This window comes from Stegostoma tigrinum, chromosome 2 (genome assembly GCF_030684315.1).
Source record: "Stegostoma tigrinum isolate sSteTig4 chromosome 2, sSteTig4.hap1, whole genome shotgun sequence".
Taxonomy (NCBI): domain Eukaryota; kingdom Metazoa; phylum Chordata; class Chondrichthyes; order Orectolobiformes; family Stegostomatidae; genus Stegostoma; species Stegostoma tigrinum.
This window is the reverse complement of record NC_081355.1, coordinates 147,373,608-147,401,399: the sequence shown is the minus strand read 5'-3', so window position 1 is coordinate 147,401,399 and position 27,792 is coordinate 147,373,608. Positions and strand designations below refer to the sequence as shown.

Here is a 27,792-nt window from a genome sequence, read left to right as displayed (position 1 = left end):
TTTAGGAGCAAGAAAGCTGACGTTTCGGGGCCCGAAATGTTTTTCCTTACATCTCTGCCAATCTTTCTGCCACTTTACTTGAATCTATGACCCATAGTTTTTGAACTGTCTTCCAAGGAAATCAGGCTCCTCCTGTCTACTCTATCTTCGCCCCTCACAATTTTGTATATCTGAATCACGTCATTCTTTGGCCTTCTCTGTTCCAAGGAAAACAACTCCAACCTCTCTAATCTTTCCTCGTACAATTCCCCAGTCATGGCGACATTCTAGTAAACCATCTCTGCACTCTTTCCACAGCAATTACGTCCTTCCTCAAATGTGCTGATCAGAACTACACACAATACTGCCGTTGTGGCTCATCAAAGTCTTACACAGTTTCATTAATATATCCCAATTTCTGTACTCTGTATCTCTGCCAATGAAAGACAGCCTTCTTTACAACCTTATTTGCTACTTTTAGGTACCTGAGCATTTGAATGCCAAAATCTCTCCCTTCATATACCCCTCTCAGTATATTCCCATTCACTGTGTATTCGCTTTTATTGTTTGACCTCCTCAAATTCACTTATGGTCATACATCTCACTGTCAGAGTTGAACTCCATCTTCCACTTTCCTGTCCATTCTACCAACACATCTATTTCATTTGGGAGCTTACAGCTATCCTCTACATTGTCCACTACATGGCCAATTTTTGTATCGTTTGCGAATTTCCCAATTGTTAATGACTAAACCAAACAGCAGGAGTCCCAACACTGAGCAAGGGCATCATTGACTGTTTCCTTTTGTTTCCTGTTACTAAGCCAACTTTGGATCCAATTCAACTTCAAGGATTCCAACTTCTCTAACACCTCTTCAATTGTTATGATTATTTTGTCCAATGTTTCACACTGCTTCTCTTGAATTACTACGTCTACAACATCCCTTTGCTTTGTGAACGCAGACATAAAAGAATTAATTTAAAATTCTTCCCCTTTCCCCTGCATCTTCACCCAATTTCCCTTCTTCATCTTTGATAGGTCCTACCTTTTCCTTAACTAGCCTTTTGCTCTTTAGATACTTTGGGTGTTTCCTTATATTGCTTGCTAATATTTTTCATTCCTTCTGTTTGATTTCCTTTGTTTTTCACTTGTCCCCGTACTTTCCATCCTCCTCTAAGCTATCTGCAGTGTTGAGTTTTTTTGACTATCATAAGCTTTCTATTTTTCTTGTCACAGTAGTAAAGCTGGCTCTCCCTCCCAGCGCATGAAATCTTTAACCTGATTCCTGAAGTCCTCTATTAACTTTTGAAATTGCATGATAACAGAATTGGCATAGTTGCAGGATAGGTATCCCACATCATCAGCACTGGCACTGCAATTGAGCGAACACATTTCGCTTTACCACCCGTAGATAGATCAGAAAGTCGTAGTGAATAGGTGTGGCCAAGGATCAAAGAATCTGAACAAGACCTTGGGTGAAGAGTCACTAGGTGGGGAGACAGAACCATGCAGGATGAAAGAGTCAGACATGTCAGCTGAAGTCATTTGGTTGGGAAATGAAGGCTCCACAGCTTGGTGAAGTTAAAATGACTATAGTTTGGTGAGAAAAGTCGAAGGCGATGTTAAAATAAAATTGGTCAGTGCCGGCTAATGTTTAAATTAAATCACTTTCCTTTGTTTTCCATTCCTGGAAGGCAGCCATGATTCTTAGAAAACATCTGATAAGATTTCCAAGAAAAATAAGGAATGGTTTGAAGTGCCACACATGTAGCTTCAATGGAAGCAGCAATATTTAAAAATGCAATAAAAAGTTTGGCTTATCGCGAACCTATTAGTTTATTCAATCTGGAATCAAGAAATATCTAAAAATGTAAATGTAAAGATGAACATTTTCATGGATTGTATGCCTAGGATCAAAGAGAATTGTCTGATTTCTATTTCTAGGAATATTGTAAGAATATTTTATTTTGAAAGTTCCTGAAGCCTCATTGAGATAGAATGATAATAATACAATACCTCAATTAGGAGAAGACTGAAACAGTAAATGTGTTTTGTTTTGAGAATTTGGGAAAATCGATTACAGTATAACTCGATTAAATATATCAAGTTGGGAACTATGTGCATTATAGTGAAGGAAACTGCAGATGAAACTATGCAGGACAAGGTCTGGATTGGAACAATTAAAATTTTGAAAACTGTAATAGGAATATTAAGAAATATCCACATGTGAGTACAGTTCAAGAAAAAGAAAACTAAGATCTTGTAAGATAGTTTGATTTGCTAGTTAGAGCATGTATGTCTAAATGCAAGTAATTAAGAATTAGCAACAACTTATGTCAAAATTATTGAGCAAAGTAATGTGCAGATTGTCAATACCAAACAAAAACAGTGACCTATCACAAATTCAGGTGTGATAGACATAAAAAAAAGAATTTGAAAATAAATTGAAACATTAGGTACGTATTGTCACACAATGTGATATGGCACTCAGCAAGCTAATATTACATAGATAGTAGGCAAAAACCTTTGGGATGGCACATTATTCTATGATAACATGGAACTGAAGGGGATACATCATCTCAGGAGGAAGGCATGTACAACATCAGGCAGTCATTAGGAAATTAGAGAAAGTGGTCACATTACCACTAGAGGCAATAAAGGTTAAAGCACATCAAAAGGGCACAGGTCTCATCCAATTAGGAACCAAACAATGGATGATTCAACTAATAAGGCAGTCACAATAGGCCATGAGTATCAATGGCAGCTGGTTTGGAGGTGATAAACATAGTATATTTAATAGGATACTGAGGGGAAGAATAAGCAATCGGAAGAACGAGTGGTAAAAGTTGCCAGTGGCACCCAGAAAAGGGAGGAAAGGGTGGTAGCATCATGCAGCACTCAGATAATCTCATGAAAATAAACCACCGAAGTGCACATCATGGGAGGTGTTAGGGAGGATACGGGAATGCTGTTGGTGGCAAGAAAAAGTAAGAGACCAACATAACCCAAGAAGACCAGTGAAGGTATCCTTGTCATATCACGCTGACTAAAGGGGCCGTGGGAATGGTTACAAATAGATTTCACAAAAGCCTTCATACTAAGCCAAGGAATTTACAAAATTCCACAATGACTGACTATCTATAAATTGTGCACTTTTTGAACAAAATAGAACGTATCTGCAAATATAAATTCACCCCAAAGATTCACATGTGTGTTGGTCTGTTTAGGCTTTGGCGGATGTTTGAAGGTGCGAATAGGAGGGATGGGGCCGATCTTGGTAAGGCGCTCATTGTCATCGATAATGTGTTAAAGGCTGCAATGAATATGGCATAATTTCTCTGCTCCCAGGATGTACTGGACAACTATCGGACGTATCCCACGCCTGTCTTTTGCAAGACATATCAGATCTTCGACATGGATACAACCATCATATGTGGAAACAACCCCCACCAATTGCATGGCAGATACTCATGTGACTCGGCCAACATTGTCTATTTCATACGCTGCAGGTAAGGATGCCCCGAGGCATGGTACATTGACGAAACCATGTAGACGCTATGACAATGGATGAATGGACACTGTGCAACAATTGCCAGATAGGGATGTTCCCTCCCAATGGGAGAAGACTTCAGCAGTCAAGGACATTGGGCCTCAGATCGTAGGGCAGATATCCTCCAAGGCAGGCTTCAGGATACACAACAAAACAGAGTCACCAAGCAGAGGCTGACAGCCACGTTTGGTATCCATGAAATCAGTCTCAACCCGACACACACACACACGAATCTATGGGGTGAATTTGTATTTGCAGAAACCTTCCATTTTGTTCAAAAAGCACACAATTTATAGGTAGTCAATCAATGTGGCATTTTCTAAATTCCTACTTTAGAAATAAAACCAATTTGACTCCAAACCAAAACACAAACAGTTTATAAGCAAGGCCTCACACCTAACACACATTGTCTGACCTAACATGTCACCTTTTCTTTGCACTGATAAAACCTTTGGTTCTCTCAGCACAGGGAATTGAAAGGAATTCGGCGCACATATACATATCAATCAATTAAAACCTTCTAACTCATTAAAGATTTAACAGCATCTCAGGTTTGTTTAATACATCCTGACCAGTGGTGTGATCCTTTGATCTTTTACTTATAAATACTGTGTCTGATAATACCTCTCTCACTAACACCTGAAGGAGGAGTGCGGCTCCGAAGGCATGTGTTTTCAGATAAACCTGTTGGAGTATACCTTGGTGTTGTGTGATTTCTGGCCTTGTTCACACAGTCCAATACCGGTATCTCCAAATGAAAGCAACATGGGCAGAAATGGAACCAAATCATGTTGCATATCTGGGCACAGAGAGATATTCTATCACTATGGTACAAAAGAAGTATCATTATGGGAATAGCTGTTCTTGTTCTATAACCAACCATGCAGTTTGCTCATACCGACAGGTACCAACTATAGTGGGAAAGGTAAAACTGAAGAAAATTTACCAGAGAGATATTTTGGAAAACCTGATACACTGAACCAGAGATAACAGGAACTGCAGATGCTGGAGAATCTGAGAAAACAAGTGTAGAGCTGGATGAACACAGCAGGCCAAGCAGCATCAGAGAAGCAGGAAGGCTGATGTTTCAGGCGTAGAACATTTTCTGAAGAAGAATCTAGCCCTGAAACGTCAGTTTTCCTGCTCCTCTGATGCTGCTTGGACTGCTGTGTTCATCCAGCTCTACACCTTGTTATCTCAGATTCTCCAGCATCTGCAGTTCCTACTATCTCTGAAACAGTATTTGAACCAGTTCTCCAAAGTAATTCCATTATTGCAGACTCCTCAAAGGTCAAAACAGCACAGAACGTATGACACCCCACAGCAACAATCTAAAGCACTGGCTGATGATATCGAACAAACAGACAGCCCCACTTGGCGTAAATCGAATATGTAGATACACCCATGGTTTAAGGCCAAGTTCTAAGTTTTGGCTATCACCCAGCAGATACAGAATGCATAACAAGTCTACTTGGTTCACATCACCGGAAGGACACAGGAGTGGTGACAAAGAATAAGGGAGTTGGAGGATGCAGGGTCAGATGGCATGCGGTCAAATGTACTGTCCCAACCTGTATAGATTAGATAAAAATTTGCTTCCACAACCCTAAGCTTTATACCTGGCCAGTATCTAAGGGCAATGCAGTGTAAAGAGAAAAGCATTACCACAAAGTTGAACATAGAACAGTACAGCACAGTAAAGACCCTTCAGCCCATGATGTTGTGCCAAGCTATTATCCAACTAAGATCAAACTACTCTGCATACTCTACATTTTAGAATCCTCCATATGCCTATCCAAGAGTTGCTTAAAAGTCTCTAAAAGTATCTAACTCCACTACCACTCCCAGCAGCACATTCCACATGCCCACCAGTCCAGAAGTGGGATCATAATAATTTAGCTCCATGGAAACCACTGATGAGGTGTAGTGACCAATGTTCATAGATTCAGGGCACAGTCAAGAATAAACTGTCTGGTTTGGAGATCCAGGATACTGAAAAGAATAAAGTACTTGTTTCAACAGTATTGCAGTTTTTCGCAAAGCAAGTTAACAAGTTTAACGGTCCTCCAGATATTATAATTGAACAATAGTCTGTTTCAGCAGGAAAGATATCCTCAGAGAAGGAAGTCCAAAAGATAAAAGGTTTTCCAGTTCTAAAGGATCTGAAACTGCCACACTGTCAGGAACATAATCAAAGTCAATAGTCTTCAACACAGAGACCTACAAAATTTCCAAGTCTGAAGTGAATGGAAAATAGCAGTACCTCCAGACTGTTGGAATTTGTGAAGTAAGAGACCTGGGGAGAAGGGATAGTGGCAGATGTGATTATGTGCATAAATATATAATATTAATGGGAATGAAGCCAGGGAGGGCATAAAGGTCTTAAAGAGTCAATGCTGAGGAGCATGTTAAGCACTGCAGTGATGATATTACATGATCTTGAGCAGGGGAACAATTTCAATCTGAAGGAGTCAGACCTAACCTCGAGTTTTCCTTTGTATTCTCAGTAACAATTTCTATCATACCAATGTAACTTCTACCCAGTTACCACAGCAATAAACTACATCTTGTTTAAAACAACAGCCTCTTCTCGTGGTGTCACAAGACTATCAGGTGGTTTTCCTCTACCTCATTGCAACAAGATGGCCCACGACTATCCTTATAAGGAAAAAGAATGGTGGCAGAAAATCTATAAGGTAGATCTTACATCATGACAAGCTGTGGTGAGAAATCATCGTACCATAGTGACCTGTGGTTTAATCAGTATAATGGCATGCCAACGCGTTAAAGATATGTTCTTAATGCTTATTGCCGGAAACAACCATCCTTCTTTAACCAACTGCAAACCTCATTTTCAACTTTTACCCCAACTTCTGGAAGCTAATATATAGCTAATGTATAATTAGATTCCCCAAGTGCCTCAATTTCTGCACCTGGTGACATCATTAACTTATGTTCCTACTTCTGTATGGTACTATTTGACCTCGACCAATAACCAAAAACAGGAAAAGGTAAAAGGTTTGAATCAGTCTCAGGCAGTTAAGGGTTAAATTTTAAATCATATTGTAAAAACAAATTGGAACTCCAGATGTACGAAGACAGGCTAGTAGTACAGGAGCTACACTATGAATGAGTTGGAGTTGGCCTTGGGTGAAATACAGACAATGCCTATGAAGATGGTGGTGAAACAGCAGATAATGGAAGGCATCTGGATACAGAAGTGCAATAAGTATATTGTAATGATTTTTATAAAGCTTGGAAGTGTTTGTAACACAGCAGAGTTGAGTTTTACACTTCATGAAGACACAGCTGCTCTGCCTTCATGTGCATAAAATAAACGATCCTTAACCTAATTCCTAAAGTCTTCTATCAACCTCTCATATGGTAAAATAACAGTACTAAATGTTGCAGATAGCTGTCAACATGAATTATGGTCAAAAATGAAAATTAAAAATTTGGGAGAATAGGGAAACAAAGAGTCTGAATACCTTTAATTGTCAGCCTCGCCTCAGATTTTGATTTCCCTGCAATGAACTGCAGCAAGCCAGTCATCTTACAACTTGTTCTTTTCAGAGTCAGACGATGGCTAGTGCCAGAATGCTCAATCTCCACATCTTCAGAAGCATGAAGAAGTTCACCATTTAGTATCCATTTTGGAGGCTTTACATCAGCAATTGAAAGCTCACACTGAAAACTTGCATCGTTTGGCTCTGTGACTTCCACATCACATAGCTGCTTAACAATGGCAATTGATTGCTCTGTACATTTAAAGAAATTGATAGAAGTTAGATAATTCCTTTTGCATGTTAAACTGTATGCAACATATTCTTCAACTTGTCACAAGGGGACCAAATTTGGTCAGAATAATGGGATAAATAAATACCAATATTTGTTGAATTGAATAAAAACCTATTGAAGTCACATAAGAAATCAGAAGGTATAATGTTAAAGAAAGAAATAAATAAAAGCAATGACAACCAAGAATTCAGAATTTATTACACGTTTTTATTTTGTTAAAGGCATAATGCAATCTCAAAAATCTTAACAGAGAACTAAACAGGCAAAATCTTCCATTGTGGAGTCGGGATATGGTGTTGGTCGTGTTAGAGGTCATCATTTTTGCTCAGGACTGGTGAAGGTGCTGGTGTTAGACTGGAGTGGATGAAGTCAAAAGTCACAGGGTACCAGGTTATAGCCCAACAGGTTTATTTGAAATCACAAGCTTTCGAAGCACTGCTCCTTTGCCAAAGCTCCAAAAACTTGTGATTTCAAATAAACCTGATGGATTATAACCTGGTGTTGCGTGACTTCTGACTCTGCTCGGGACTGGTACAGGTTTTCGTTCACTGCTAAAGCATATGAGCTGTTTTGTAAATTGAACCGAAAATATTACGGGTAAGCCTCAGGAAGTTCTCGCACATGGGACATTCCATAATCAAAAGAGGCAGTCGCCATTTTTGAAGACCACACAGACAACATTTAACTCCTGCAAGCCTGCAGCATCACTGAAGCCTGTGTCGCTTACCTGCAATACAACCAACCCTAGACATGATTCACACTAGAAGAAGCTTAGTAGAGTAGTACAGTGAGGGATAACTTAAGTATTTAGGATCCTTAATGTCTTGGCAGGTGGAAATGGTATGACCTTTTCTGGGGCAATCCAGAATAAGGGGCACTGATTCACAGTTTTAGGTTGCCCTTTCATGACAGAGATGTCTGAGACTTTGGAACGCTATCTCAGACGGTAGAAAAAGGAAACGGCTACAAGTAACATCAGGCAGAATGCTAGGGAACTGGGAACAATGCTCTAGATTACTCAATTGCATCCTCTTTCCTACAGACAAGGTCCATAAAAATGCTTCTCTCCAGGTGTCTGTGGTTTCATTCATACATACTGTAGTGTGTACACTCATGCACAATTATTACAAAGGTTAGGTTTGTCCATGTAATTTGATGCTTAACAGTACAGAAACAATTTTGCTTTTATTTGTTTAATGAGAACGTAGTAACTACTGCAACCCCCAGTTTGTTTTTATTATGGAAGTTGGAGCTTCAGTCCTCTGGTACAGAAATGTGTATTTAATTAAGAACATTAAGCCTACAAAAAACCCAAGTCTCAGCCAGTGGTTAAGAATGCAGGTATTTTCCATGAACTCAACTTATCCAGAACCAAGAGTCACAGTTTAAGGATACAGCCTAGGCTACTTAGGATTGAGAAAAGAAGAGTAGTGAGCCTGTGGAAATGTCTGCCACGAGAAGTGGTTAAGGACATAACACTGAATGTTTTCAAGTGGAGTTAGGTATACCTCTTGGGCTAAAGAGATCAAAGGGAATGGGGAGAAAGCAGGAACAGGTCATTGAGATAGAAGATGAGCCATGATCACACTGAAGGGCAGGGCAGGCTTGTAGTGTTTAATGGCCTACTTCTGCTCCTATTCTCCATACTACTATGTAACTAATCATAGGATTAGCAGATTAAAAATAGAAAACTATTCCTTATTCAAAACAATAGTGCACATTTCTTCTCCTCAAGTTTTACCCCAAAATTCTCTCCCAAAGAGTAAGCAGTGGGCTCCCAGCCAGCTGGTTACCAAATACTATAATGGAAAAGCAAACATGTTTTATTACCTCAATTGGCCTGGAACTGCTTTGCAATAAAATTTTCACATGCCTCTATGCCTCGGCTTATCAATGCCTTGGTTTCATAAAGTCCGTGAGCAATCTCCTGGTCCATGTCACAATCAATGCCTTTCTATCATCTGCCAAATAACTCTCCATGGCTTCTCCAAAGGCACATTCCAAACATAGTACTTATACTACCTAGAAGGACGAGGGCAATGGATACATATTTCCTATAACATCAATATCTGGATTTGGAATAAGATCCTAGTCCACAGGATCAACAAACAACTGGACACAGAAGGATGCACCATTGTTCGTGAAGCTCATGCTGAAGGAGCAGATCCAACAATTAGTTTATAAAGGGCAATTTATTTGAAGCTGAAGGTCTGGTGGATGATGTGGAGAAAAGTCATTTTCTCAACACTATTGCAAAATCTGAGGAGTCGGTACATGATGGCTCAAGTGAAGTGAAGTCATATAGTGATAAGGAATCCTGAGTGATTGGTGCATTATGAATCTGGGGGATGCATGCAGTGGGTGAGTTGGGGAAGAGAGGTTTACTCCTACCATGTAATCGACACAGGGGTGACATGCCAGGAGACAGAAACCAAATCACCATGTGCCGCCGATAAAATGACTCCTAGAGACCTGGCTAAGATAGAACCCAATGTTGGCGATCCACCTCACAGCCTGGATCCCTTGGAAGGTACCAGCATTGGTAAATGCTGGATATCACTCCAACACCCCCCATTTGCCCAGATCAGTGATGCAGGAAGTGAATGCTGCGACTAGTGTGGGCTAAGCATAGCTATCATGGCGCAACTGAATCTGTCAATCACACAACTACTTAGCAAACAATGTGCTACATGTAGTTGCCAGAACGGCAAGGAGATGTGTACTGGAATCTTCAGTAGCAGGTGACAATGATGAGGAGGACAATAGTTTGGGCAGCTGTGGCAGTCATACAACTCTGTCTGGAGAAAAGAGATAACACAGTGCAGAGCTGCAGGAACACAGAAGGCTAGGCAGCATCAGAGGAGCAGGAAAGCTAACGTTTCGGGTCGGGACCCTTCTTCAGAAATGGGGGAGAGGGAAGAGACCTCAGAAATAAATACAGAGGAATGGTGGGGCTGGGGATGTTAGGTGGGATGGTGATAGATGGGTGAAGAGTTTCAGGGCTGAAGAGATTACCAGAGGGTTGCAGTGGGAGAGAGATCCACTGAGGTCTTTCCTGAGGGAGGACGATAACTTCTTCGGGGGCATCCCTAGAAAAGGCTTCGCAGCGGGGTTATAACTCAGAGCCTAGACCCTTCTTCAGAAATGGGGGAGGGCAAGGGGGATCTGAAATGAATAGGGAGAGAGGGGGAGGCAAATAGAAGTTGGATAGAGGAGATAGGTGGAGAGGAAACAGACAGGTCAAAGAGGCAGGGATGGAGCCAGTAAAGATGAGCGTAGGTGGAGAGGTAGGAAGGGCATAGGTCAGTCCAGGGAGGACGGACAGGTCAAGGGGGTGGGACGAGGCTACTAGGTTGGAGATGGGTGGAGCTTGAGGTGGGAGGTGGGGATAGGTGGGAGGAAGGACAGGTTAGGGAGACGGGGACAAGCTAGGCTGGTTTTGGGATGCAGTTGAAGGAGGGGAGATTTTGAAGCTTGTGAAGTCCACATTGATACCATTGGGCTGCAGGGTTCCCAAGCGGAATATTAGGTGCTGTTCCTGCAATGTTCAGCAACATCCTTAGGCCAAGGAAACTGCCATTGTTTTCTAGTATGAAGGAGAGATGGAAATCTAGGTAGCCAAGGACAGGAACCCACTCAGTTCCCTCTCTATCTTTAGACTATTCCGTTACTGTGCAGATTTTTTCACCATCAGGTGTAATGCCTTCCTAGGTAATAACGTGCCATGGAATCATATCTTTGTCTACAAAAATTTACTCTTCCCTGGTTTGAATTTCATGCTAAATTGCATCCAGCAGGCTGAAATGGTGTCTAGGCTTTCACGGGTTTCTTTGAGTGTAAAGCTTAAGATGAGAATATTTTCGAGATGCAAAAGGGGGGCTTGGTTATTAAAGTTGCAAAACTTTTATCATCACATGCATGAAGATGACAAGGGCATTACAGCATCGAAAAGGCATTCTTGTGCATTCATAATGACCCCAGGCGATGCTTGGCATGCTGTCTTTTTCATGCCTTGTTAAGCAATGTGTTCCTGAGACTTTGCAGCAATACTTTGCACTTCTGAGAACTTGTAATGTTTCCACAGTTAGAGGTACACAGTAAGTACCCTTATGAGAGATAGCAAGAACTGCAAATGTTATAAAGAAGAGGTGATATTATGGGTCAGACAATGCATGTTAGGTGGGAGGCCTTTGCTTATAATCTGAGATAGTAAGAACTGCCTATGCTGGAGCCAGAGATAACACAGTGTGGAGCTAGAGGAACACAGCAGGCCAGGCAACAGAGGAGCAGGGAAGTTGACGATTCAAGCTAGGACTGTTCAGAATGCCTCTTCAGTCTGAGGTTTACATTTGGTTCACGCTGGCAGTCACCTCCTAGATGGGTCTAATCCTTCCCCATGGTCTGAGCGAAATGGTCCTCTGTATCAAAGATAAACGATTATCACCATTAAACGTCTTCAAATTCATTCAGCTCAAGGAGGATGATGTGGTTAAAACAACTTCCCAGCTCCAGGAATACTGAAATGGGGTCCTTCCCTTCAGCTTGCTTTCACTCAAAGCCTCTGCCATAGCTATGTAAGGCTACTGCTGTCCCCAAAAAAACCTTGACAGATCTCAAAAATCCATTTCAAATTGCTTTGGACACTGCACCTCTTCCAATATTTCCTGACAGGCTTTCCCACCTTTAAGTTCCATCAAAAACATTACTTGCTCAAATGCACTGAGGGTTCTCAATGCCATTACCAGCTGCGTAGTTTCAGTTGTCTTCAAGCACCGGACAATAAGGAGTTTCTGGTCTTTCGCTGAACCTGATCAGCTTCCTACACACTGGCAAGGAGAATTCTGAACCAGGAGTATTGCATCCTTCCTCCATATTATTGAGAGTATGCGTATGGGGAACCTTTGTCCAGTTTGTTCTAAGGGCGTGCAATTTCTTCTGCCAATGTCTGAGTTTCAAATGAACAGCTATGGTCTCTCTCAAGGATCAAGCAATCTCAACTCCTCCACCATGTGCTCCATCTCTAAGCTCCTTTCAACCCCGTTCGGCACAACTTGGTGCTTCATCCAGGGAAGCCTGCTGACTACAGCAGAAATGTAACATGAGATTTGAACTCACAACTCAGCAAAGGGAATGGAAGAAATTAAAGTTAAATATATTGTAATAAGGTCAGCCAGCTAGGCTTCACAGAATATGTGTTCCCTGACTGGGCATGTTAATCTAGTCCAATCAGACAGCCCAGGCTGACACATAAAAAGAGGAGTGTCAACGATTCTGGTATTCACGTACAAACTCTTCAGTCAGCTAACTTCTCATGCGTAAATAAAGGGTGACTTGCTGATGGGATACCGGCCTCTATGGAGTTATTTCAAAAGAGAGATAATAAGTAGGCACATCAAACATCTAGCGGAGGAAATCCTTTGTTTGTATCCTCCTTCCCATGAGGCCCCTTTCCCCAAAAAAGACACCCTTCCTCTAGAGAAGGTCTATTCAACTACCTCCATGCCCAGTAATTTCCCTCATTGTCACCACCTACTGTGGGATATTCTTAATATACTGTCTCTATCAAGTTGTTCTCTAGTGTTTTAGATCACCTTCGATGTAGGGATTGTGTGGTTACGTCACAGGATTTGTAAAAAATGTAAGATAAATTAGGGCAGCTGAGTAGGACCCCTGAGCCAGAGCTCAGCCGCTCAGTGTGTTTCATTTCTTCATTTCTCTCCCCTTTTGTTTTTTTGTTTTCCTTTATCTTTGTACCTCCCATCCATAGGCGGCACTGGCAATGTCCGGGATGAAAGCCAGCGTGGACTCCCGGCCCCAGTGTGGAAGCAAACTCCCAGTGTCAGCATGTATTCAAGCTCCTGGCCTCAGTGCGGATTCAGATTCCCGGCCTGTGTGGACTTGCCTCCCAGCCTCATGGTGAAACCAAGCATGGTCTGGGTTGAAAGGACCATTATTCTGAACTTTTATTTCTCTATTTTTCTAAATTATTTCTGGACTTTACATTTCGTTATTATTCTAAATTTTTTTACTAAGAACCTGTACTAAAGATGCTGGCATAAGTGGCAATTTATAAACTTTTAGTGCACAGTGAGTACATGTGACAATAAAGCTAATTCCAATTCTAAATTAATCTCAGGTTTTCTAATAGCAGAGTCTATCGGCCTGCTGACTCTCAAAAGTGAAATGCTGTATAAATGAAAGGAATCTAAAGAGACAATCTAAAGAGAAAAGAATTGAGCTGGACTTAATACCTGAATTCCATATTAGATATCAATATTGTTAGCTGCAATTTATGAAGAATGGTTGCCTATCCAGATACTGTAAGGCACTGTACTATTTAACTTACCTTTGGACAGAATACTTACTTTCACTAATGAGATTAATATTTGTTTCAATATTCGTAAATTACTAACTACACAGAAAACTTACAAACAGCACTATTTAAAACTACTTCTTCAGCTTCACTCTTAGTGTTGGCAAAACATTACAAAATTAACATTATTAATGTTTTACTTTATTACCTTCAACATATAACATTGCTGTGGTTTTGTCATCAATGGCATCACATATGTAACAGCCTTCATCTTCAAAAGCCACGTTATTAATTATGAGCTTTCTGTACACATCTTCACTCACAATCTCATATCTTTTACTAGGTTGAATCCCTTTGCCTTTGTGATACCACTTAACAGCAGCATTTGGCCTGGAAACCTTGCATTCAAAAATAACACGATGTTTTTCAATGCCAATCTTCTCTTTTAAGGGTTTCACAATTTTAACTGGCAATTCTGAAACAAATACAAGAATAACTGTTTGCATCTGTATAAAATAAAAACAAACTAGGGATGACTATTTATAGTCACTACTGGATATTGCTAATTGTAGTATCAAATTTCAGTTGCTCTGATAGAGAAGCACAATTGGATAAAATATTTATTCATCATTTCCATTACACAGTTACAGTGGTTAATATTTTTGAAAATGCTTTGTCCTGTAACTGTATTTGATAAATAATTATGTTTATCATGCTGTTTACATTTAAACAGAGTCCACTAACATTTGACTTTTTTTAGAGTATAAAATGGATGATAAAGAACTTATCAAGTATCTTATTTTATATACCAACTTTCTTACATACTCTTCTTTTTCATTGACTTGCTTTTGCTCATTTTATGCTGTTCAGAAGGCAAATTTGTTCTTCTTCACTTTGACTGTATATTGTCCCAAATTATAGATAAAAATCATAGAACCAGGGAAGATTAACTTTGTTTTCAATTATTAATCATACCTCTTCAACTTTATCCATATACATAAAAATACAACCAAGGCCATACATTAACAGTTTCACAGTTAAACAATTTAAACAATTCTCTAAAAAACTAGCTTTTACTTAAAATATCTTTGCTATTTGTACTGCGGCAATTTCACAATCCAACTCTCTTAGTCATAACTCCATGCTTGCAAGTAACACTAGGGGAGCAACAAAATATTTGTCAGCATATTCTCCAATTCTAGAAAGTGACTCATAATATTCTTACCTTTAACCTTTAGAAAAGCTATGGAAGTCGCACTTTCAGCAACAAACTTGATCTCAGCAGCATCTACAGTTTTTACAGATTTAAACAGCAGAATATGGGCCCTTCCTGTGTGTAAAACATTTTGTTATGATATTTTGTTATGAAATATAGTGCATACTTTTGAAACAGATTTTCTAACACGTTCCTTTCCTATGCTTGAACTTTATGTACTATTATTTGTCCAACGTTCCAAGCAAGAAACCTATAAAATTCTATCAGGATTAAACAAGTTAGATGCGAGGAGGATGTCTGCAATGGTCGGCAGAGTCCAGAACCAGTTTCAGGAAAAAGGGTAAAGCTTTTAGGACTGAGAGGCGGAGAAATTTCCTCATCCAGAGAGTAGTGAACCTGTGGAATTCACTAAACAGAAAGTGGCTGAGGACAAAACATTATGTGGTTTCAAGAAAGGCACAGTTACAGTGGTTAATGTTTTTGAAACTACTTTGTCCTGTAACAGTATTTGGTAAATAATTATGCTGTTTACATTTAAACAGAGCCGACTAACATTTAAGATAACAAAGTGTGGAGTTGGATGAACACAGCAGGCCAAGCAGCATCTTAGGAGCACAAAAGCTGACGTTTCGGGCCTAGACTCTTCATCAGAAAAGACAGAGGGGGAAGAGGGTTCTAAAATAAATAGGGAGAGAGGGGGAGGCGGATCGAAGATGGACAGAGGAGAAGATAGGTGGAGAGGAGACAGACAAGTTAAAGAGGCGGGGATGGTGCCAGCAGAGGTGAGTGTAGGTGGGGAGGTAGGGAGGGGATAGGTCAGTCTGGGGAGGACAGACAGGTCAAGGTGGTGGGATGAGATTAGTAGGTATGAAATGGGGGTGCGGCTTGAGGTGGGAAGAGGGAATAGGTGAGAGGAAGAACAGTTTAGGGAGGCGGGGACGAGCTGGGCTGGTTTTGGGATGCAGTACGGGGAGGGGAGATTTTGAAGCTTGTGAAATCCACATTGATACCATTGTGCTGCAGGGTTCCCAAGCGGAATATGAGTTGCTGTTCCTGCAACCTTCAGGTGGCAACGTTGTGGCACTGCAGGAGGCTCAGGATGGAAATGTCGTCTAAGGAATTGGGGGGAGGGTTGAAATCATTCGCGACTGGGAGATGCAGTTGTTTATTACGAACCGAGCATAGGTGTTCTGCAAAGCAGTCCCCACGCCTCCACTTGGTTTCCCCCAAGTAGAGGAGGCCACTAACATTTGACTTCATTTAGAGTATAAAATGGACGATAAAGAACAAGTGACTGATTTTATATACCAACTTTCTTACCTAATCTTCTTGTGGCTAAAGGAACCAAGGGATATGGGGGGAAGGCAGAAATAGGGTTTGAACTCAACGATCAGCCATTTTCTATGTTTCTATGTAAGAACACACTTGCACTGAGATAATCTCTTATTTTTGATTGAACCCAACTAAAGCATATTGCAGCAAGTGATAGTTTATGTCACGTCAACAAAGGGCAAGAGCTGTATCCAGACATTGAGCAAGCAAATGAATTTTTCAATTAAAGGATGCATAGGACAGCATAAAAGGTTGATGCACAGCAGATAAATTAAATCCGGGTGAAACAACTGGGCAAAAACTATTGAAGCTTTTCACCTTGCATACATCATGACAGAATGGCAAAAATAACAAATTTATTTTGTTAAGAGGGTCTTAAATGGTTGGCAACAGGACTCTGATTGGTCGAGCTGCTGCCATGGAGAATACACCAAGTCTTTATTAACTTGTTTCGAGCGGCGGGAGTGGTGAGAGCGCGAGCCAGGGGGCAGCCAGGTAGGTAAGCTTTTTTCATATGAAAGCCTACCTCGTGAATCAGCACTTGTTTCGAGTGGCGGGAGTGGTGAGAGTGGGAGCCAGGAGACAACTGGGAAGGTAAGCTTTTTCCTATAAAAACTTACTTTGAGTCAGCGGCCTACTTGTTTCGAGCGGCGGGAATGGTGAGAGCATGAGACAGTACGTGAACTATTACATTCGGGCATTGGCCGAACCCAAAACACTACACGTGTAGTGTCTCCCACCCATCCTCCGCTTCTAACCAAAAAAAAACGGTGGAGCATCAGTAAGGAAAGGTAAGTCTTTCTTTTCCTTATCAACAAATTTAATTAACTCATTATAATAAATTAACAAAGTAAATAACTAAGTAGAAATGGCTGGACAGGTGATGTGTTGTAACTGTGAGAGCTGGCTGATCCCATTGCAAACAGCAGTGACCACATCTGCAGAAAGTGTTCGTTGCCCAAGGAACTTCAGCTCAGAGTTGATGAGCTGGAAGCGGCGCTTCAAACACTGTCGCACACCCAGGAGAGGGAAAAGTACCTGGACGATTTGTTTCAGGAGGCAGTCACACCTGGTAGATTAAGTAATTCAAATTTGGTCAGCGGCCAGGGACAGGGTGTGACTGTAAGCAAGGCAGGTAGAAGGCTCACACAGTCAGGAACAGAGGAGCCTCAGCTCTTGACCTTGTCCTGGTACAGGAACTTGCTCCCCGTGTGGATGAGGAAAAGAGCTGCAGGGAGGATGACCCAACTGACCACTGCACTGTGGTACAGGAAGCCATTCAAGAGGGGATGCAAAAAGACAGGTGGTAGTTGTAGGAGATTCTATAATTAGTATCCTTTGTAGGTAGTAACCTTTGTAAGCAGGATCGAGAGTCCCGCATAGTGTGTTGCCTGCCTGGTGCCAAGGTAATGGATATCTCCGACCGGCTGGTAAGTATATTGGAGTGGGAGGGGGATGATCCAGTTGTTGTGGTCAATGTCGGAACAAACAACATAGGCAAGGCAAGGAAAGAGGACCTGTTCAGAGATTATCAGGACCCTTCGAACCAAATTAAAGAACAGGTCCTCAAAGGTTATAATCTCTGGAATATTGCCTGAGCCACATGCTAATTGACGTACAGAGATGAGAATAAGGGAAGCAAACACGTGTCTAAAAGAGTTGTGTGGAAAAGGGGATCCTTTTCATGGGGCATTGGCATCAATATTGGAACAGAAGGGAATGACAGACGGAGTACAATGTGGAAAAGTGTGAGGTCATGCACTTTGGGAAGAAGAATAAAAGCATGGACTATTTTCTAAATGGGGAGAAAATTCAGAAGTCTGAAGTGCAAAGAGACTTGGGAATACTAATCCAGGATTCTCTCAAGGTAAACTTGCAGATTGAGTCAGTAGTTAGGAAGGCAAATGCAATGTTGGCATTTATTTTGAGAAGACTCGAAATCAAAGCAGGGATGTACTATTGAGGCTTTATAAGGCTCTGGTCAGGCCACATTTGGAGTATTGTGTGCAGTTTTGGGCCCCATATCTCAGGAAGGATGTATAGCCTTGGAGCGGGTTCAGAGGAGGTTGACAAGAATGGTCCCAGGAATTGAAAGCGTAACATCTGAGGAACGTTTGAGGACTCTGGGACTATACTCATTGGCATTTAGAAGGATGAGGAGGGATCTAATTGAAACTTTCAGAATACTAAATAGCCTGGGCAAAATGGAAGTTGGGAAGATGCTTCCATTAGCAGGAGAGTCTCAGTCCTGAGGGCACAGCCTTAGAGTAAAAAGAATTTTTGAACGGAGATGGGAGAAACTTCTTCAGCCAGAGATTGGAATTCACTGCCGCAAAAGGCTGTGGAGGCCAAGTCATTGAGTACATTTGAGACTGAGGTAGATTGGTTCTTGATTATCAAGGGGATCAAGCATTACAGTGACAAAGCAGGAGAATGGGGTTGAGGAACTTATCAGCCATGATTGAATGGAGGAGCAGACCCAATGGGCCGAATGGCCTAATTTCTGCTCCTATGTCTGATGGTCTTAAATTCAAACCAGAGGTCTGATTCAGCGATGATGAATTCCAAGTGATATAATTCCAAGTAGGAGTCGTTTGACCTAAGTGGAGGTATTCCCACATATTTCCTGTCCTGGTCCTCCTAATTGTGGAAGGACTCCAATCAATGGTAATCAATGCTCATACATGATCAATTCACTGGACATCTGAAAGGGGTGTGCCTGCTGAGAGGTCATCTCTTGTCCATGTTTTTAACGCTGCTACTCTAACCTCCCTTTGAGGCCTTCCCCCAAACAACATTTACACTTGTTCTGAGTCCTGCATGATCCTGTGGCTCCAGAGCTGCTCTTCTGCCACCAGCCACAGCTTCCTCTGTGGCACTGAGAGTCACAAGACTGCCAGTTTCTGCTTGGCTAGCAGCTCTAACTGAGCAGAGCTTTCCCCGGCCTTCCCACTGCCTGACTGGGACATGGTTTGATGGACCAGCCTGGAAAAGGCCACCCGAGTCAGATTCTGGCTATGCAGTTTGAAATTGTGACCCCGATTCCTCAATAAAATGCAGGTGAATTACAAAGGTGATAGACGACGTGCCACGCAAGCAGGCTGCTTTACCCTGGATGATATTGTACTTCTTCAGTATAGTTAGAGCCATATTCATTCAAGCAATCTGCGTCCTTGAGGTCTTAATCCTTTCATAGGTAGGACCATTTTCTCCTTATTTCCTCTGCCCAAATTATTTTGAAAGCTGCAACCATAGCTTCTCTCTATCTTTTTCCTCCCCGCAAAGGATAATTGTGCCAGTTTCCATTTTATTTATGTTTTGCTGTTGCTTTATTGATGATTGGATGTGAGTATTACTGGCCACCAATTATTCCGAACACATTGTCGTCCAGATCAGGTAAGAATGGCAGAATATTTTCTGAAGAAGGATCTAGACCCAAAACGTCAGCTTTTCTGCTCCTCTGATGCTGCTTGGCCTGCTGTATTCATCCAGCTCTATACCTTGTTATTCCAGATTCTCCAACATTGGCAGTTCCTACTATCTCAGATAAGAATGGCAGTTTCCTTTCCTAAAAGGGCATTAGTGAACCAGATGGGGTTTTCCTGACTATCGACCATGGATTCATGGTCATCATCAGACTCTAAATCCCAGGCTTCTAATGAATTCAAATTCCAATATCTGCTGAAGTGGGTTTCAAACCTGGATCCCCAGAACATTACCTGGGTCTCTGGATTAAAAGTCCAGTGATAATACCAGAAGGCCATTGCTTCCCCTCTCATATCTCTCAATTCCCTCTGAACTTTATTCTGCGAAATGTTAATTTGGATAGTAGCATATCCTAATTCATGCAAAATTCACATTAAAATTATTTATCAAATCAAATAAAATAATAATAAAAAACCTACCTTCCTGACGAATTTTTATATTGTCACCAGCCCTGATTATTATGCCATTCTTAAACCACTGAAAATCAACTTCATCATGTGAAATTTCACATAAGAAGGCAGCACTCTCCTGTTCAAAAACTTCGAGATCTTCCAATGGCCTGATTATTTTGATGTCACGAGCTAAAAAACAAAGAATCAAAAAGTCAAAACAACATCTATTTGAAAGAATGCATATTTCTGAATGCATGTATTTGTCTCAACAGCAGCACTGGTGAAGTAACTGTAAATATGAATCACTCTGAAACAACTTTAAGTCATGGAAGGCACTATTTCATTGTAAATTCACTGCATTTTTAAAATTCACTCGGGGATGTGGGGTCTACTGGCAAGGCTAGCATTTATTTATATCCCAAACTGATCTAAAGAAGGTGGTGAAGTTGAACTTCCTGGACCACTGCAATCAGATTGGTGTAAGTACACCCACAACGTTATTAGGGAAGAAACTCCAAAATTTTTACCCAGCAACACTTAAGGATCGCAATATATTTTCAAGTCAGGTGGGTGAATGGCTTGGAGAGGAGCTTTCAGGTGATGGTGTCCCCATGCATCGAATGTTCTAGTACTTCTGGAAAATGGTGGTCAAGGGTTTGGAAGGTGCTGTCTAAGCAGCTTTGATGTATTACTGCAATGCATCTGGCAATATAGTACACACTGATGTTACTTGGTGATTGGACATTAATTTACCTCATCCAAGTCATTAATATAACTGTAAATATTGTAATCCCACCCCGATCCATGTGGCACCCAACCACTTGCAGGTTGCTATCCTGAAAATGCCCCCTTATCCTTAATCTCTATGTTCTACTAGTTAGACAATCTTATATCGATGTTAAGATATTATCCCCACACCATGGACTCTTATACAGTAGCCTAACAAGTGGTACCTTATGAAAAGCTTTTTGGTAATGTAAATATGCCACAAACAGTGGTTCCCTTTTATCCAAGATAACAAAGTGTGGAGCTGGATGAACACAGCAGGCCAAGCAGCATCTCAGGGGCACAAAAGCTGATGTTTCGGGCCTAGACCCTTCATCAGAGAGGGCGATGGGGAGAGGGAACTGGAATAAACAGGCAGAGAGGGGGAGGCGGACCGAAGATGGAGAGAAAAGAAGATAGGTAGAGAGGAAAGTATAGGTGAGGAGGTAGGGAGGGGATAGGTCAGTCCAGGGAAGACGAACAGGTCAAGGAGGCAGGAAGAGGTGGTAGGTAGGAAATGGAGGTGCGGCTTGAGGTGGGAGGAAGGGATGGGTGAGAGGAAGAACAGGTTAGGGAGGCAGAGACAGGCTGAGCTGGTTTTGGGATGCAGTGGGGGGAGTCAAGAAATACTTCCTGAAACATGTGTCACTGTTCAACAACCATCTTTTCTGCCAAACGTCTGCCCATTTTTTCCGCCCTCATTCATTTTTAATTACCCTTAGTTAGGTTTAGCACAGTTGATTCTGAATCAAACACAAAACAAATGCTAAATTCTACAATGTTATATTCACAATGCCATCCTCTTGATTTGTAAGCAAGGTCTACACAGCAGCAGGATAAGAACATTTAAGGCCATAAGGCATAGGAGCAGAAATTAGGCCATTCGGCCCATTGGGTCTGCTCCTCCATTCAATCATGGCTGATAAGTTCCTCAACCCCATTTTCCCACTTTCTCCCTGTAACCCTTGATCCCCATGATAATCAAGAACCTATCTATCTCAGTCTTAAGTGTACTCAATGACTTGGCATCCACAGCCTTCTGTGGTAGTGAATTCCATAGATTCACCACTCACTGGCTGAAGAAGTTTCTCCTTATCGCCGTTCTAAAAAGGTCTTCCCTTTACTCTGAGGCTGTGCCCTCAGGTCCTAGACTCTCATACCAAAGGAAGCATCTTCCCAACATCCACTCTGTCCAGGCCATTCAGTAATCTGTAAGTTTCAATTAGATCCCCCCTCATCCTTCTAAATGCCAATGAGTATAGTCCCAGAGTCCTCAAACATTCCTCATATGTTATGCTTTCAATTCTTGGAACCATTCTCATGAACCTCGTCTGAACCCGCTCCAAGGCCAGTACATCCTTCCTAAGATATGGGGCCCAAAACTGCACACAATACTCCAAATGTGGCCTGACCAGAGCCTTATAAAGCCTCAGTAGTACATCCCTGCTTTTATATTTAAGTCTTCTCAAAATAAATGCCAACATTGCATTTGCCTTCCTAACTACTGACTCAACCTGCAAGTTTACCTTGAGAGAATCCTGGGCTAAAACTCCCAAGTCTCTTTGCACTTCAGATTCTGAATTTTCTCCCCATTTAGAAAATAGTCCATGCTTTTATTCTTCTTACCAAAGTGCATGACCTCACACTTGCCCACACTGTACTCCATCTGCCACTTTTTTGCCCACTCTCCTAACCTGTTCAAATCCTTCTGCAGCCTCCCCGCCTCCTCAATACTACCTGTCCCTCCACCTATCTTTGTATCATCTGCAAACTTAGCCAGATGCCTACAGTTCCTTCATCAAGATCATTAATGTACAAAGTGAAAAGTTGTAGTCCCAACACTGAGCCTTGGAGGACACCACTTGTCACCAGCTGCCATCCTGAGAAAGACCTTTCATCACCACTATCTGCCTTCTGCCAGATAGCCACTCTTCTATCCATGCTACCACCTTGCCTCTAACACCATGGGCCCTTACCTTATTCAGCAGCCTCCTGTGCAGCACCTTGTCAAAGGCCTTCTTGAAGTCCAGGTAGACAACATCCATTGGCTCTCCTTGGTCTACACTGCTTGTTACTTCCTCAAAGAATTCTAGCAGATTTCTCAGGCATGACCTCCTCGTGATGAAACCATGCTGACTTTGCCCTATTTTACTGTACATTTCCAAATATTCAGAAATCTCATCCTTTACAACGGATTCCAACATCTACCCCACGACCGAGGTTAGTCTAATTGACCTGTAATTTTCCATCTTTTGCCTTACTCCCTTTTTAAGTAGGGGTGTCAAGTAAGCGATTTTCCAGTTCTCTGAGACCCTCCCTGACTCAGGTGGATCTCATTGACCATGCAATCCTTGGTGAGGGTTGCTAACCTGCGCCAATCAGGGAGCTTAGGCTAACAGATATAAACAGGAAATTCAGAGGTCTCTCCAATTTAGGGATAATGGGAACTGCAGATGCTGGAGAATCCAAGATGAGGGAGGGGATAGGTCAGTCCAGAAGAGATGGACAGGTCAAGGAGGTGGGGTGAGGTTTGTAGGTAGGAAATGGAGGTGTCGCTTGAGGTGGGAGGAAGGGATGGATGAGAGGAAGAACAGGTTAGGGAGGCAGAGACAGGCTGGGCTGGTTTTGGGATGCAGTGGGGGGAGGGGACGAACTGGGCTGGTTTTGGGATGCGGTGGGGGAGGGGGAGATTTTGAAGCTGGTGAAATCCACATTGATACCATTGATACCACTGGGCTCCCAAGCAGAATATGAGTTGCTATTCCTGCAACCTTCGGGTGGGATCATTGTGGCACTGTCGGAGGCCCATGATGGACATGTTGTCTAAAGAATGGGAGGGGGAGTTAAAATGGTTCGCAACTGGGAGGTGTAGTTGTTTATTGCAAACCAAGCGGAGGTGTTCTGCAAAGTGGTCAACAAGAAACAATTTATTCATCTAACTCTAACAGTGAACAAACCAACTAAATTATTAACAAACTAAATAACCCCCTTCTAACAACTAATTATTCCTGAATAAAACAAGATTCAAATGCTCAGATAATGGGAACTGCAGATGCTGGAGAATCCAAGATAACAAAGTTTAGGGCTGGATGAACACAGCAGGCCAAGCAGCATCTCAGGAGCACAAAAGCTGATGTTTCGGGCCTAGACCCTTCATCAGAAAAGGGGGCTGGAGCGAGGATTCTGAAATAAATAGGGAGAGAGGGGGAGGCGGACTAAATTTCACATAAAATAAAACTAAAAAGAAAATTTAGTCTCTCAAAGTTACAGCCAGGTTACGTGTCTTCTGGAATGTTCTGTGCCTTCTCTGTCGAATGTGCTATTAGGCATGCCTGCTCTGTTGAATATTCTGTCAAGAATTCTAACTAGTTGTGCCTTAGGTATCTCTGATTTAGATGGTTCTTTCTCGAAAACCTAGAGAAGGCAATTCTCTGAAGAAGAGTCCCGACCTGAAACGTCAACTTTCCTGCTCCTCCGACGCTGCCTGGCCTACTATGCTCCTCCAGCTCCACACTGTTATCTTTGGGAAGACTGTGAGAGCTAGCCATTCACCAGTTTTAAAACCTCCCCACCGCCAGCCTCATCCCACGTCCAAGCCTCCCTCTCATCCCTGCATCCTTGACCTGACACAACCTGTCCATCTTCTCTCTCACCTATCTGCCACTCCCTACCTTTATTTTCTCTCTATTCATTTGTGGGGTATGGGAGTCGTCGGCTGGCCAGCATTTCTTGCCCATCCCTAGGTGTTCTTGAGAAAGTGATGGTGAGCTGCCTTCTTGAACCGCTGCAGTTCTCCTGCTGTGGGTTGACCCACAATGTTATTAGGCAGGGAATTACAGGAATTTGACCCAGTGACAGTGAAGGAACGGTGATATATTTCCAAGACAGGATGGTGAGTGATTGAGAGGGGAACTTGGAGGAGGTGGTGTTCCCATATATCTGTTGCCCTTGTCCATCTAGATGGATTGAGGAGGACTCTGCAATGGTCAACAGGGCTGTTTCTGTCATTGTCTTTTCTGGTGCCTAGGTCGATGCCAGCTGATCTGTTCAGTTTCATTTTTTTGAGTCTTTACAATGATTGGTACATCTTTGTGGCTTGTCAGGCTATTTCAGAGGGCAGCAGAGAGTCAATAACATTGCTGTGGGTCTGGAGTCATATGTAGGCCAGACCAGGTGATAGTGGCAGACTTCCTCCCCTGAAGGACATCAGCGAACCAGTTGGGTTTTTCTGACAATCGGCAATGATTCCATGGTGATTTTAATTCCAGTTCCACCATTTGCCGTGGTGGGATTCGAAGGAGCTAGCCCCGATACATCAGCTTTCCTGCTCCTCAAATGCTGCTTGGCCTGCTGTGTTCATCCAGCTCTACACCTTGTTATCCGAGTTTCCCCAAAACATCAGCTTGGTTGTGGAATAATAGTCTAGCGATAATACCACTAGGCCATCGCCCACCCATACTCACCCACCTGCACTCACCTGTCACCATCCCACCTACCTTCCCCAGCCCCACCCCTCCTCTCTCTATTTATTTCCCAGCTCCCTTCCCCCTCCCTAGTCTGAAGAGAACTTTCAGGTTCTTCTGATGCTGTCTGGCCTGCTATGTTCCTCCAGCTCCATACTGTCTTGTCTTTGGCTCCACCCTCTGCAGTTCTTGCTATCTCTGAAGAACTAAGACTAAACTAGTTTATCTAATTAACTAATCAGCTACTCTCCAGCAGAGTGTAGAGGAGCGCAAAAATCCCTGTTATTTAGAACACTGGATCAAAACCCTGGATTTTTAACAGAACTTTTAAAACAAAAAGAAAGGCAGCTGGGCACTTGCTCTAGAATACACAATCACGGGGATAGCTATCTGGAGCCATGGTTCAGTCAGAGATCCTATTCACACCTTAGCCTTAAAGGAATAATGAGCGTCTAAGGCAACAACTTCGGACATCTTGGACACTTCAGTGGTCGTCCAAAGGCATTCAACTTCAATTAATTAATTTTCTTCTTTTTCTGAAGAAGGGTCCCGACCCGAAACATCAGCTTTCCTGCTCCTCTGATGCTGCCTGGCCTGCTGTGTTCCTCCACACTTGACTCCAGCATCAGTTGTTCCTACTATGTCTGTATAACTGCTCGCCCTGATCTGGGAAAGAGAGAGAGCCATCCCCGCAGCCACCAACAGAAGAGGGATCCCAGGCAGCTACTCTCCCCGAGAACTATCTGCACAGCTTTCTCCCTGAAACTTACCGACGTACTCCTATTCCTAGGGCTATTCCTTACCAGGAGAACCAACGGCAACCGACCACGATCAGCAAATTTAATGACCTCCGAAAACCACCAACATGTTTGACAAGACTCCAGGCAAATCCTGAGGTGAAAACTGATGCAAAAGAAAACCACTACAAAGTAATAAAACCCAAGTTCTCAAACCAGACTGAACACCGTCTGAAATCTTCAGTAAAGCACTGACTACAGCAAGTGGAAACAGCCAGCTGTATTTCAAAATGGTGTTTTCCCAGTGGTGATAAAGTGTGAAGCTGGATGAACACAGCAGGCCAAGCAGCATCTCAGGAGCACAAAAGCTGACGTTTCGGGCCTAGACCCTTCATCTGATGAAGGGTCTAGGCCCGAAACGTCAGCTTTTGTGCTCCAGAGATGCTGCTTGGCCTGCTGTGTTCATCCAGCTTCACACTTTATCATCTTGGATTCTCCAGCATCTGCAGTTCCCATTATCACTTTTCCCAGTGGTGAGCCTGTTTCCTCAAGGCCCAAAAGTATCCAACCTAGCTAGCAGGGAGGGGAAGGTTGGCTGGTGACAGTGCAGGGAACCTCGAACTCAGCAAGTCTGATTAAAATGTCTGTGTTTGAAGCTACTGTTTAGTTTCTAATAGAAATTAGCCTGTATTAAGCTAATAACTGATAGTCAGTTTCACCGTTTTGAATTTGCCTTTTTAACACTTGTATTTTTATTCACTTTTGTTTTATTTCCCTGTATATTACTTTCCTTTTTAAATGCAAGGGTGAGTATATCACAAGAAATTAAGCTAACACTGAGATTCTTTGCCATGAAACACCTGCCTACTGCCTTCTTCACTTGATATTCCTAAAGTAAGTCCAGGGATCTAGGGGTGATTCGAACCACCTAAAAATCAGCAGATTACTGATTACAGACCAGAATCCCTACAAGATCTGGTTTAACCTTACTAAGCTTGGGAGAAATTTACTTCATTTTCTTACCTTAATTAAATTCTTAGCCAAGTAAAAAAAGTTAAATGCTAAATGCACACACTTTAGAAAAATATCGACACACAATAACTCACCACTCACTAAACTTGCACATGCATACAGATGAGAACACTATGTACCCAGGAAAGTCCTGCAATGCCCCATAATACTACAGTTATCTCAATTTGATTATCTTCAACAAAAGAAAATGTAGAGGCTGATCCTATTATAAATTACAAATTCAAGTCTCCAACAAACCCATTCTTCCAGCAATATAAATACAAATATCGATATACCACTCTGGTTGTATGCTCCACCAGTTCTTTCATCTTTTCACCTTATTCCCACTTTCTATGCCAATGCACAACATGTGGCACCATCATTGCCAAGGCTTGCTCCCTGTGAAGTTCTGCCCATGTGTTTAAAGTAAACACAAGACCTTTATCGTCTATTTCACGTATGACACATTAGTTGTAGGGGCCGGCTAACATATTTCGCTCAACAACTGAGATTTGGGAATGTACAGCCATGCCAACAGCATGAGTTCAATTCCTAAATTGGCTGAGGTCACCATGGAAGTCCCATCTTCTTAATCTCACCCCCTCAGCCGAGGTATGGTGACCCTCAGATTAAATCACCATCAGTCCTCTATTTCCAATGATGAAACAGTCCTATGGCCTTATGGGGCAGTGCAACTTTACCTATATTTATAGCAGATTCTGTATAGCTAAAAACAATCAATTTCTTTGG

The 27,792-nt window shown here is 42.1% G+C and overlaps 1 protein-coding gene across 16 annotated transcripts in view; it reads right to left on the bottom strand.

Annotated features, from left to right (window-relative positions):
- The window catches only part of obscnb (obscurin, cytoskeletal calmodulin and titin-interacting RhoGEF b), a 760,766-nt gene that overhangs the window by 581,158 nt on the left and 151,816 nt on the right, over window positions 1-27,792 (bottom strand). For all 16 annotated transcript variants that reach the window (XM_059639939.1, XM_059639947.1, XM_059639941.1 and 13 more), the window contains 4 exons: window positions 20,094-20,255; window positions 14,866-14,970; window positions 13,849-14,115; window positions 7,018-7,287 (listed from right to left, as the gene is read on the bottom strand). In XM_059639939.1, coding sequence (XP_059495922.1) covers window positions 7,018-7,287; window positions 13,849-14,115; window positions 14,866-14,970; window positions 20,094-20,255 — 804 coding nt within the window. The remainder of the gene's footprint in view (window positions 1-7,017; window positions 7,288-13,848; window positions 14,116-14,865; window positions 14,971-20,093; window positions 20,256-27,792) is intronic.